At 39.3% G+C, this 12,188-nt stretch overlaps 1 protein-coding gene across 1 annotated transcript in view; it reads right to left on the bottom strand.

The window, feature by feature from the left end:
* Positions 1-514: 514 nt before the first annotated feature.
* Positions 515-12,188, bottom strand: part of LOC114010802 (heat shock factor protein 5-like) — a 30,614-nt gene continuing 18,940 nt past the window's right edge. Inside the window, exon 5 of the mRNA XM_055793074.1 lies at positions 515-1,390. Within this exon, the coding sequence (XP_055649049.1) occupies positions 1,275-1,390 (116 nt within the window). The 3' untranslated portion in view covers positions 515-1,274. The remainder of the gene's footprint in view (positions 1,391-12,188) is intronic.

The following is a 12,188-nucleotide window of genomic DNA, read 5'->3' as shown; positions in this document are numbered from 1 at the left end:
GCTCAGAGACAGCCGGTTACTGACCTGGTGGAACTGATACAGGGCACTGCTCGCCTTTGGCCTTCTCACGCAGAGGATCGCCTTCCCACACTCTCTGCCCAGATGCTCGGCAGCTTTTTGCTGAGGGTTTCCAGGAAACAAAGCAACCACTAGCAAGTGGCCTAAAGCTCTTCTGACTCCACACAGTGCCCATGGACTTGCTTCTCCAAACAACTGAGTTTTACTAGACCCTTTGGACACTGTATATTATCCTTCAATCTAGCCACAACACCACCTTTGACAACTCCTTTGGAATGATTTACTATCCCATTGATCTCGGCCTTCCGAGATAAGCTATTTAATTGTGACTTCCCATCGCTCAGACGGATCCTCACGTCCTGGATGAAAAAAGCAGCTCACAATGAAAGTGAGAGGACAAAGATGCACTGTGCGAAAAATAAATACTACAATATCGACAGCATGACTGGCTATTGGCTATTTATAGCCTTACACTAACGTGTTATCCAGGCCATAACCTGCCCATCTTGGATAAGCTTATTTTTTAAAAAAACTCATGAATAAAAGACAAAGGTTGATATTTGCAAGACAGGAAACTGGATGATCAAGCTTGGGTAGGTCAACCCTTTTTCAACACACATAAGCATAACTTGCTTTGCTTGTCCTCTGTGAGGGGGGAAAAAAGTATATGCGTTATGCTGTAATAGAAAAGAAGCCCTTGCATTCTTACTTCAGATCTTCTGATATCTGATAAGCCAGGCCCTCCAAATAAGGTGCAGTTTCCACTAGAATTACATAATGCATTTACAGGAAGTACTGGAGTTATCTTTAATAAGAGATCTCTGAGGTGGGGCCCATTCCAAAAAGTCACCTTAGTTTTTCTCGTTCAACAAATGAAACTCAGGACTGCAGGAAGCTGTCCGGGACAAAGAAGTGGAGCTGCTTCTCAGTATTTTCATAATATTAAAGAATCTCTTTTTGTCCAGGCAAGAACATTCTTCCAATACAAATGCAGGCTCATTAACTAAAAGTGATTCTGGTGAAGTCAAGCAAAAAAACACTCCACTGATGAGGACACCCACTATGCTGCTACCCTGAAACCTAACCTGAATTACAAAACTACCCGTTTAACATTCAGTGGTTCTTTGAAATAGGTATTTGTAAACCACATCACTTTCACTTTATCAAGCAGATCAATTTTCAAATTTATATCCTTAATTTCACAAGTGTATAAACCTGCAGTTCATTCATACAGTCTCCTTCGCTTTCACCTCCTTTCAGTAGTCTACGCTCACCTGGACAAAGCTGTCGTGGGTGCACACTGAAGCAGTAGGACCAGCACAGCCAGCCAGAGGATCTGTGTGGGCTGCTGCTGAACAGCTCTGTGGTGTGGCTGCAAGAATTCAATCATCACAGCTATCAGACTGCCAGAACTTGTGTCTGGTGTGCAGAGTTCTATTGCTTACTTTGATTAAACATTTAAATAATCACAGAGTAAGCGAAATTCCAGAAATTTATTGTTACCTTCCAAGTGATTTTAAGACCAATTTCTTAATCTTACAAATATTTATTTTAAGATATGTGTAGATATATTAAAAATATATATTGTAAAATTGATAAAACACACACATACATGCAGAAACTTCATAATCAGTCTCTTGTGTCTTAATATCACCTGTTTGATTTGGCTGCTTGAGTTTCTTGTCACAATACACCACAAAAAGCGTATTCACATAGCTGAGCCTAGGTGTTCATACACACATACACACTTGTGTCCATGTGAATTTTAAGACTTACAAAGAAAATGAATTATCTTAACCGAGAGTGTATCATTCCGAAGAATATCATGACTACTCTTGAACCACCACTCACCAGAAAGGTTTTCATATGTAAATGAACCCTACAGGCACAGATGTATTCAAAAGGCGCGATTGGACTTGCACTGTCAGGTGGCACCAATAACTAATAGGTCTCACATGTTCTCCATGACTGTTTTTTCATTATTAGACACTCTCAGATAATGAAGCTTCAACGCATTTCTTTGACCCGATTCTACTACTGTCAAAGGTTTTGCAGATAGCTGAAAGTAAACAGAACTAAATCCTTAAAATAATTATGGTCTAAGGCTAGTGGGGAAAAAAAGACTTAGATGAGCATATTTTATTTTACTGACTTTTCAATAAGAATCATAATGAAAAACCAGGGAAATCTTTTTGTCATGGAAGTTAACAAACAAGTTTGAATACACATAAAAAAGAAATCTTTTCAGAAAGTTCTACTTTGATTTCATTTAATGGGACTTCAAAAGTGAAACGAAAAGAGTCAAGAATAAGATTGAACATACATTCTTTAGTTCTCTCACTTATTAAATACGTATCTTAACGTTAACTATCACTTTCCAAACAAACTAATCTTGCTGCTGTGCTCTCATGATGAAGGAAACCAGACTTTTTCATGTGGACATATGAAGAAACACGCTTTCAGCATGCTGTATTTTATAATATACAGAAGAAAGGATAGCAGAGAGATTGAGAGATACACAGGAACAGAAGTAAAACCACTGAGACAGTTGTAAGTGACAGTGAAAATTAAAAGATTTATCATACTCCAGTGAAATGTCACTTACACTCTCAGAAACGCTAATTAATTCACTGGAGTTTTCAAACACCTCAGATTCCCTAAGTTTCTGTATTTTAGTTTTGATTACACCTTGCAAAACTTGGTATGTTTTCACTGCGTTCTCACACCCACCTCCCACCCCAGAAGATTCTACCTGAGCAACATAGCCAAGTTATCCTTTAAACTTAAAGCAACGAGCGTCATCCAGTGAGAGAGATCTCCATATTCATGTCTAAATCTACGCTGGTCTCCCTCAGCTCCCCTACAGGCAGTACTTCAAAACAGGCACTTCCAGGACACCAGTAATCTTACCCCAAGATAAACTCTAAACTGAGCAACGTGAATCACACCCGAGACGCCCCTTTCCTTCCCTTGACTACGGAAGAGGGCTGGGGCCTTAGCTGAGATAGAGACAACTACAATTCATCATGATGAGTTTCAGCCTATGCTCTGTAACCAATAGAAACGCAAAGCGGGGACCACCTCCCACCTCCCACCTTAATGAAGCAAGTATTCTGGATGAGGCTTGGAGCAACCTGGTCTAATAGAAGGTGTCCCTGCCCACGGCAGGGGGGTGGGAACTTGCTGATCTTTAAGGTCCCTTCCAACCCAAACCATTCTGTGATTCTCAGGACACCTGCTCCTGGGAGAAGACTTAATAGTTAGCAGCTGGTAAAGGCAGGGTCCACACTTTGGCCACCACAGTAATCTCTGCATAAGGGGCACAAGGCAAGGAGCACGTGGCAGAAATTGCCTGTCTCTTAAACATTTAAGTGTGTCTACAAGAAATGCTCAGCTCCTCAGAACCCTTCCTTGACAAAAATGACGTTATGGAAACTAGTGATTATTGTCTGAAATGTTCTCAGCAGAGGTCTCAGAAGAGATGCACAAAAGATGTAATGATTTCACTGTGTAGGATTTCTAAACAGGGATAGATAGCTGTCTTTGTGAAGGTGCGGCTGCCAAAGGAGGAGCAGGCAGAAGGGAAGAATAATAACTGAGCTTTAGTTTGTTCAAGGAAAGAGTCACTATTCTGAATTTCAGAAGTTTTAGGGAAATTAAACAAAACCACCACAAAACAACAACAAATAGACTACCACTCCCCAGAAAATAACCTATCACGTGATTTTTCCAATTCAAGGTAAGGGCAAGGAAAAGAACAGTAATTTGCTTCAACTCCTCTTCTGAAGAATAAAAACACTTCAGTGAGACTGATTTATTTTGTAATCGAGTGATTAAGTGAGACTGACAATTGTGGCAGAAATAATTTAGAAAAAAGAAAGGAGCCAAGACTTTTGTACTTTCCAGTCTTCAGTGCATAAAAAAATACAACATAAAGAAGCTAAGCAAGAAAAAAATTCAGATACAAAAATAGTACGAGGAGAATGAAATATTCTACACCAGGAGTCCTCAAACTACGACCCGTGGGCCAGATACGGCCCCCCAGGGTCCTCAATCCGCCCCCCCCCCCCCGTATTTACAGAACCCCCACATCACCACTACCCTGCCAGGGGTTGGAGGGGGAAACCAAGCAGCCGCAGATGAATTCCTGCCACCTAATCCGTGCACTGGCCCCCTGTTTAGAAGGTTTGAGGACCCCTGTTCTACACAATACTTTTGACTGATCTTTAAAGTTTAAAAACTTAACCTGGAAAAACATGAGACCAAGGCCTAGGATACTGCGGCAAATGAAGAGACGAGATGCAGCTTGATGCAAGCAAATGTCAATTTATTGTACAGAAGCAAGCGTTTTTATACACTTTCAGAAGCTGCGCATTTTAAACAGATTGGTTCTTGAAGCTAAGCCTTGCATACTAGGCAATCCCTGACTGGTGGTTAACTACCAGCAATTAACAGCAAGGTGTTACCTTTCCTTGGCGCCATCCTTGGCGCCATCCGTCTCCCACTCCCCTGTGCTCTGTAAACATGTCTCATCATGTTAATTGTTGTCTAGACAAGCTCGAGCACATTCCCCTCAGCTAACTGATTGCCATGCATGGTCCTAGTTTCCAGCCCGCTCCTGCATCTCCCCCTTCCTGTTGCACAAAAGAACCTTTGAAACCGAGCAAAAACAAGGCACAAGTAATAGAACAAATAAAAAAACAACTAAGACATATTATCAATGTCAAAATAACCCACTGTCTCTGTTCCGTACAATTATACAATTTCCCCTTTTTGTTTTTGAACAGCTAGTACCAGGTTTGCCATGTTCTGCAGGGCCCTTGAAAACATGACAGCAACCAAGGCAACAGCAAACAAACAATACTGCCAATTGAGTGAATGGATGCCAAAAAGGCTGACATTTTCTCAGATTTTGATAACATGTTGCTGCAATGGGGCGCCTAAAATCCACGCAGCACATACCATCCAAATCCTCAGAGCCATGTCCTTGAACCAACAACAAAAAGCAGTGGCAATTTTGACTCACATTCTTAACTGCCTACCAAACAAGGTGATTTAACTCTTCAATGCTTTCCCTGCTGTTACTCTGGATAAGAGAAGAACCGCTGCGACACGTTCCCATCATAGTCTCCTACTACATTAGCATCTACAGAAAGACAATTATCGACAAAGTGTAAACAATATCAGCTTCTTTTGGATTAACATTATACATAGATGGAAGGGCACACCAAACAAGAACTGGTTCAGTCAAAAAGTTCGAAACATCGCATGCCTTCTCTGAACATACCTCTGGGGTCATTCCCTTCATTCCCTCTCTTTTTTATGCAAAGAGAAACACTTTTACCATAACAGAGAAGCCCCTATTTACATCTCTTAGCCCGGACACAAACCACAGCTGTATGCTCCACCAGGCTCAGGGCAGAAATCATTCATGCAGTTACATAGCTATATATCACTACAAGCATGCAGACACCTATTAAACACTAGATAACCATGTTTATCTTTCCTAGTCTCCTTCACAATACCCAGCTGTTCTCTCATCTTTTGTTAGGTCAAATATTCTCCAGCTTCCTCTCCTATCTCTCTCTTCAGAAATTCTCTATCCTCCTCTTTTTTGCTTGTTAATTGCGACGAGGCAAAGGGTGTGTGTAGCTGGGTGACCATGACCTGATTTATGTTACAATCAACTAAACACTGAATACAGGAAAAAAAAAAAGGTATGGGAGACATAAGGCAAACATCAATAAGGTGGTTAAAGATAATTATAATAAATCCTGTAATACTTTTGAGTCATGGCCCAAAGTTTCCGAGCCGTGAGAGACCAAAGGCATCCCGCCCCTGGCTCTGTTGCAGATCTTTGTTTTAAGGCTTTTGAGTTTTGTATACTTTTGTAAATTAATTCACAGTGGTCACTCAGATTCACGTAACACATCCTGTCAAAGTCTTCACACTTGTGTCCCTGTGCTAATAATAAAAATCAATAGCAACTCGGTTCTGTAGCAACATATGATGGACAGAATCAACATTTGTTAATAAGCCAGAAAAAAAAAATAGTATTTGTAGTATTACTTTGTTTAGCAAGCTAGCAGCCTAATTTACTAAGCAAGTTAAAAGCGTGTACTATTCTTACAGAAGAGATTAGAGACGCAAAAATCTGTTATGCTGCATTCCAGAACTCAGCCTGAGAATTACAGTCTGCTGTGAGTTCTGCGTTACAACCATTTGACACACGTTGGGGTTGCGATTGTGAAAGTTGCCCATTTACAATTTTCATTGACATTGTTACCGAAATCTCGGAATGAAAAACTTATCGACACCAATGTGATGTAGATAAGCAAACACTTCTTTATTGACGGCCGGGTGCGTGAGCGAGTCCTCTCACGATCAACGCACACCAGGTCCCAAAATCAGATTCCATATATAGAACTTCTTCATACATATTCATTAATTATTCATACATAATCATAACATTTCCCGTAAATCATTTACATACTCTCCTCCTATATCCGATTATGCGCAGTAAAGCTTAGAAAGGTCTAGAAATGGGTCTAGGGTACAATTTGGGTAGGTGGTATATGAGTCGGTGGTCGCGATCTCCCCCTGCAGGAATTACCTTTTACTAAAGTTCACAGTTTCTTGGCAGGTACCTACAAGCTGTTCCAGTCAACTCTCCCCAGTTCCCATTAATCTCATATTCTGACATTTCAATACACCTCTGCGTACAGAAGACTGGTTAAATACAATGGAACCTTCCAACCCTAGAGTTATTACAATAGTTCCAGGCCCTTCTTCTAGCCTTGGTACAAGACGTACAAAAGATTCCATAACGACTCTTATTGTGTAGATGCAAGTTTCCTATAATTTTTATTTTTCCTTAGCCTTCTATATTTTAATTCTATTAAATGATTTTATAAAATCAATTAATTAATCAAATAGAATCAATCAATTTTAACTTATTAACTAATCGGTAACATTTCCCCCCTTTGAAAGTGTTGAAAATCACTATTTCAATACTTTCACATTATTCATATATCTTTTGTTTCAACATATTTGGGTAATGGATCATGTCTTGGTGAAATAGTTGGTACTTCTCTCATAATCATACGACTCACTGCAATTCTATTGGTAAACTGTTTCTTCAGACATGCATATATCAGCATGCTCATCAAAAAGACAACTAGTAACAGAAACAAAGTCTTAATTATAGATTGTATCCAAGAGCTCAAATTCCATCCCAGTTTGTTCAAAATTTTCCCAAGCCAGTCTTCTGACATATCCTTCTGAATTGTTTCAGTTTCTTTTTCAATTTTTCCCAATAGATCTAGATCATGTTCCACATCCTGAGTGACCTTTGGAATGTGGATACAACAGTGGTCCAGTTTATCCTTAAGATATCCACACACTCCATGTTCTTTAAGTAGGAGCATATCTAGTGCCATTCTATTTTGTAAAGTCATTCTGGAAGTTGCCTGTAATTGTATATTCAATTCCTTAAACCCCTTCTTGGTAACGTTTGCTAGTTTTTCCACTTGACCAGTTAAATGATAGAGCCATGCTCTGTTTCTATATGAAGCTATAGGATTTAAAAGTGATTCCAGTGCCCAGACAATTTTCACTCCTGTAGATGGTTCATTCCAAATATCATCATTTATCCCTGATCTCTTTATTCGTTTTAATTCTAGATTCTCTAGAGATCCTTTAAATGGTGATTTTTTCCAAATTGGACACAATGTGGCATGCCCAATGTGATTTGTTTTACCTTACCATCTAATGGTAGGTGTGTTGTCCAGGTTCCATCACTTAATGCCCAAACTAAATGTCCTGGACTTCGAATAGAAAATTTTCTACAACTAAACAAAGTTCCTCTTCTGACTGTAAAGGCGCTGGTTAAATTGAGAGTATTCTTAAGACCTCGACAAAAACAACCATATTTCAAAGCAGCAGCCAACGGAGGAATTCTTTGGATTACTAAGTCTGCATTATTACAATCATACACTTTTTCACATTTCCACCATGGCACTATTTTATTTTCCTTCTCTCCCGATGTAGTTGAACTATCATCTACCTAGGGTAATACTAAAAAAACCTTTCCATCCCAGGTAAAACACCAAGAAATTCTTGCTATATACTGAAAATGGGAAAATATGGACATAGACCATATAGAGTCCCACTGGTCTACTAACTGGGTGCTCTGGCCAGTTTCGTTACATTCCATTTCATAACACTTTTGCTCACGTTGATTTTAAATTGTTCATCATAAGAACACCATCCCACAGTCTTAAATCTCCCTATTTTGGTAAAAACATAATTTAACAATTTTTCACAATCCGCCAGACTACCTGGAGTTTTCCACTGTTTTCTAGTGACTTTTACTTGCTCATACCATTGAGTCACTGGCCTCTGTTCACAATAATCGGTTTCATTTTTATGTTCCAGGTTAGTCAAATTCATAGTTAAAATTCCCCATGGAATAGATTCACCTACTGCCTTCGGTATTGGCAAACAAGCAGTAATCTGCGTGATGTTTTGTAAATTGGCAAATTCTTCAATCAATCCTACCATCAAATTTTCCTCAGCCATTTGTTTGGGAATGTCAATCACTTGATCTGTTTCTGTTTGTCTTTTGTTCCTGTCCACCAAGTCAGCCCATGATCCCACCAACACTACCAACCAAAAGAAAATCCAAAAAACAATCATAACATGATATGAAAAATTAGACATGTTTCAAAGTCAATTTTTTTAAGTCTCTGGGTCACAATTCAAAATCTTCCACGGAGTAGATGCTTTCTTCACTCGAGTATAATGTATCCAAGCATCCGATTCTGCAATTTTGATAGCTGTAAAAGTGGTTAGCAGTATCTGGAAGGGTCCTCTCCAGTGCTCCTGCAAAGGTTCGGAGGTCCAGGTCTTCACATAGACATAGTCTCCTGGTTGGAAATCATGCACCGAATTTTCCAGGGGTATAGGTCTATTTCAAATTACTACACTCCAAATCACAGCCAAAGTTTTCCTTAGAAAAAGAAAACAGTTATACACATCTTGTTTTCCTTTTACATATATGTTTAGAATTGGTTCTAGAGACTCATATGGTTTTCCATATAATAATTCATAAGGACTGACTGAGGTTCCACTCTTTGGTTGTACTCTGTTTCATAATAATGCCAATGGAAGTGCCTGAGGCCACTTTAAACTGGTTTCTTGACAAATTTTACTTATTTGTCGTTTTGACGTTTGATTCATCCTTTCCACTTTCCCACTAAATTGTGGCCTCCAAGATGAATGTAAATCCCAATTAATACCCAATGTTTTGCTAACACTTTGGACTACTTCAGCAACAAAGTGTGGACCTCTGTCAGAGGAAATTCCAATAGGAACTCCAAATCTCGGAATTATTTCTTGTAATAACCATTTTACAACCTCTTTTGCTTGCGTAGTGTGACAGGGAAGGGCTTCTGGCCATCCTGTAAAAGTATCAACCCCTACCAAGATGTACCGGTACCCATCGTATCTAGGCAACTCTGAAAAATCTACTTGCCAATAATCTCCAGGTTCTGTACCAGATTTCAGCCTACCCATTTGAACCTTTTTCTTAATCACTGGATTATTTTTCAAACATACTTCACACTTTGCAGTTACCATTTTGGCTATTCCTAACATCTTACCTGATACTACTTGCTTTCGTAAAAATGTTACTAAGGCTTCTGCCCCCAATGACATTCTTGATGTCTCATTTGAATTATTTCTCTCATCAAAGGAGGTGGAATTACTACTTGTCCGTTAGGAGTTACCCACCACCCCGCTAAGTTTTTCTTAGCATTTAATAACTGACCCAATTTGTCATCTTCTTCTGAATATCTCGGTTCTTCCCTGGGAAGGGTTACTGTTTTAGAAGGAATTATTGCCATTTGCAATGCTTGTTTCTTTGCTACCCTTTTTGCAGTCCTATCAGCTAAATTATTCCCAGCTATTATTTTTGTATTCCCACTCTGATGTGCCTTACAGTGCATGATTGCTACTTGATCTGGCTTTTGAACTGCTTGTAATAATCGTAAAATCTCTGTTTGATGCTTAATATTTGATCCTTGAGAGGACAATAACCCCCTCTCTTTCCACAAAGCTCCATGGACATGCACTACCCCAAAGGCATATTTTGAATCAGTCCAGATATTTACTCTCTTGTCGTTGCTTAATTCTAAGGCTCGAATTAAAGCGATGAGTTCCGCCTTTTGGGCTGATGTGGTACTCGCCAATGCTCCTGCTTCTATAACTGTAGTCTCTGTTGTTACCGCATATCCAGCGTATCGAACTCCTTGTTCCATAAAGCTGCTTCCACCAGTATACAGTTCCCAGTCTGGTCACTCCAATGGCACATCCTTCAGATCTTCACGACTGGAATAAACATACTCGATGGTAGCCAAGCAATCATGTTCCAGTCGTCCTTCTTCCTGTATGGAACTTAAAAACACTGCAGGATTTACCAGGTTAGTTGTCTTTAGAATCACATCATCCTGTTCAGTCAATACCACCTGGTATTTCATCATTCAGCTGGGAGACAGCCAATGTCCCCCCTTCTGTTCTAGGACAGTTATCACCATGTGTGGCACATAGACTGTTATTGTTCTTCCCAAAGTCAATTTCCGAGCTTCTTGTATGAGCATTACTGTTGCTGTCACTGCTCGAAGGCAGTTTGGCCACCCTTTACTCACTGTGTCCAGTTGTTTAGAGTAATATCCGACTGGTCATTTCCAGCTTCCTATCCTCTGGGTTAACACGCCCAGTGCAAGGTGTTGCCTTTCATGAACAAACAACTGGAAATCTTTGGTTAGATCCGGCAGTCCCAAAGCAGGTGCAGACATTAAGGCACGTTTCAACTCTACAAAAGCCTTTTGTTGTTGTGGGCCCCATACAAAGGGAGGGTTCTTTTGGGCCTCGTACAGCGGTTTAGCTATTAGCCCATAGTTCATGATCCAAAGGCGACACCACCCAGTCATTCCCAAAAATGCTCTGAGTTCATGAATATTTCTCGGCTCAGGTATACTACAAATAGCTTCTTTGCGATTTTTTCCTAATTGTCGTTGTCCTTTTAAATCTCAAAGCCGAGATATATCACAGTCTGGCAGGCTATTTGGGCTTTCTTCCTGGATACCTTATACCCATTTAGTCCCAGGAAATTCAAAAGGTCAATAGTCATCTATATACAAATAAATATTTCTTCTATAGCAATCAATATATCATCCACATATTGTAAAAATAAATGTCCAGATCTTGGTTTGTCCTGTTTCCAGATTTCAAATTCCTTTGCTAATTGATTTCCAAAAATAGTTGGACTGTTTTTAAATCCTTGGGGTAATCTAGTCCATGTCAGCTGCATCTTTTGCCCTGTTTGAGGATTTTCCCATTCAAAAGCAAACAGTTTTCTGGTTTCCTTTTCCAAAGGTATATAAAAGAAAGCATCTTTTAAATCAAGCACTGTAAACCACTGATAATTCTCCCTCAATGCTGTTAACAATGTATAAGGGTTTGCTACTACAGGATAAATATCCTTAACTATTTGATTTACTGCTCTCAAGTCTTGTACCAGTCTATATTCACCCGAAGGTTTTCTGACTGGTAAAATTGGAGTATTATACTCAGATTCACATTCTTCCAAAATTTTATACTCCAAAAATTTATCAATCAATTTCTTCAATTCCTGTCTCACTTCTGGTTTGATTGAATATTGTTTAATTCTCACTGTTCCTGTGCCTTCCTTCAAATCTATTTTAACAGGTTCTGCTAGTTTCGATTTACCAGGAATATTTGTTTCCCATACAGTAGGGATCACTGCCAAATCAACCTCCGGTCTTGTTCCTTTACCTTTTCTTGTATCATCAAAACTTCTCCCGTTTTTGACTTGGGTATCTTCAAAAAGAATTCTCCTTCATCAAAAACAATTTGTGCATATAATTTAGATAATAAATCTCTTCCTAACAAGGGTACCGGACATACTGGTACATACAAAAAATCATGTGTAATTATCTTATTTCCAAATTTCAAATCCAGGGGTTGCAGGAATGGCCTGTTTTTGTTCCAGTTTTTCCTTTACAGGTATTTAATAAAAAAAATGTCGCTCCTGTATCCACTCCCAACCTCACAATTTAAACAACATTTTTTTCCACTTTCTTATTATC

The sequence above is a fragment of the Falco peregrinus genome, chromosome W (genome assembly GCF_023634155.1).
Source record: "Falco peregrinus isolate bFalPer1 chromosome W, bFalPer1.pri, whole genome shotgun sequence".
NCBI classification, from domain to species: Eukaryota; Metazoa; Chordata; class Aves; order Falconiformes; family Falconidae; genus Falco; species Falco peregrinus.
Note: the sequence above shows the minus strand (reverse complement) of the source record. Positions and strands in the feature narration are given on the sequence as shown.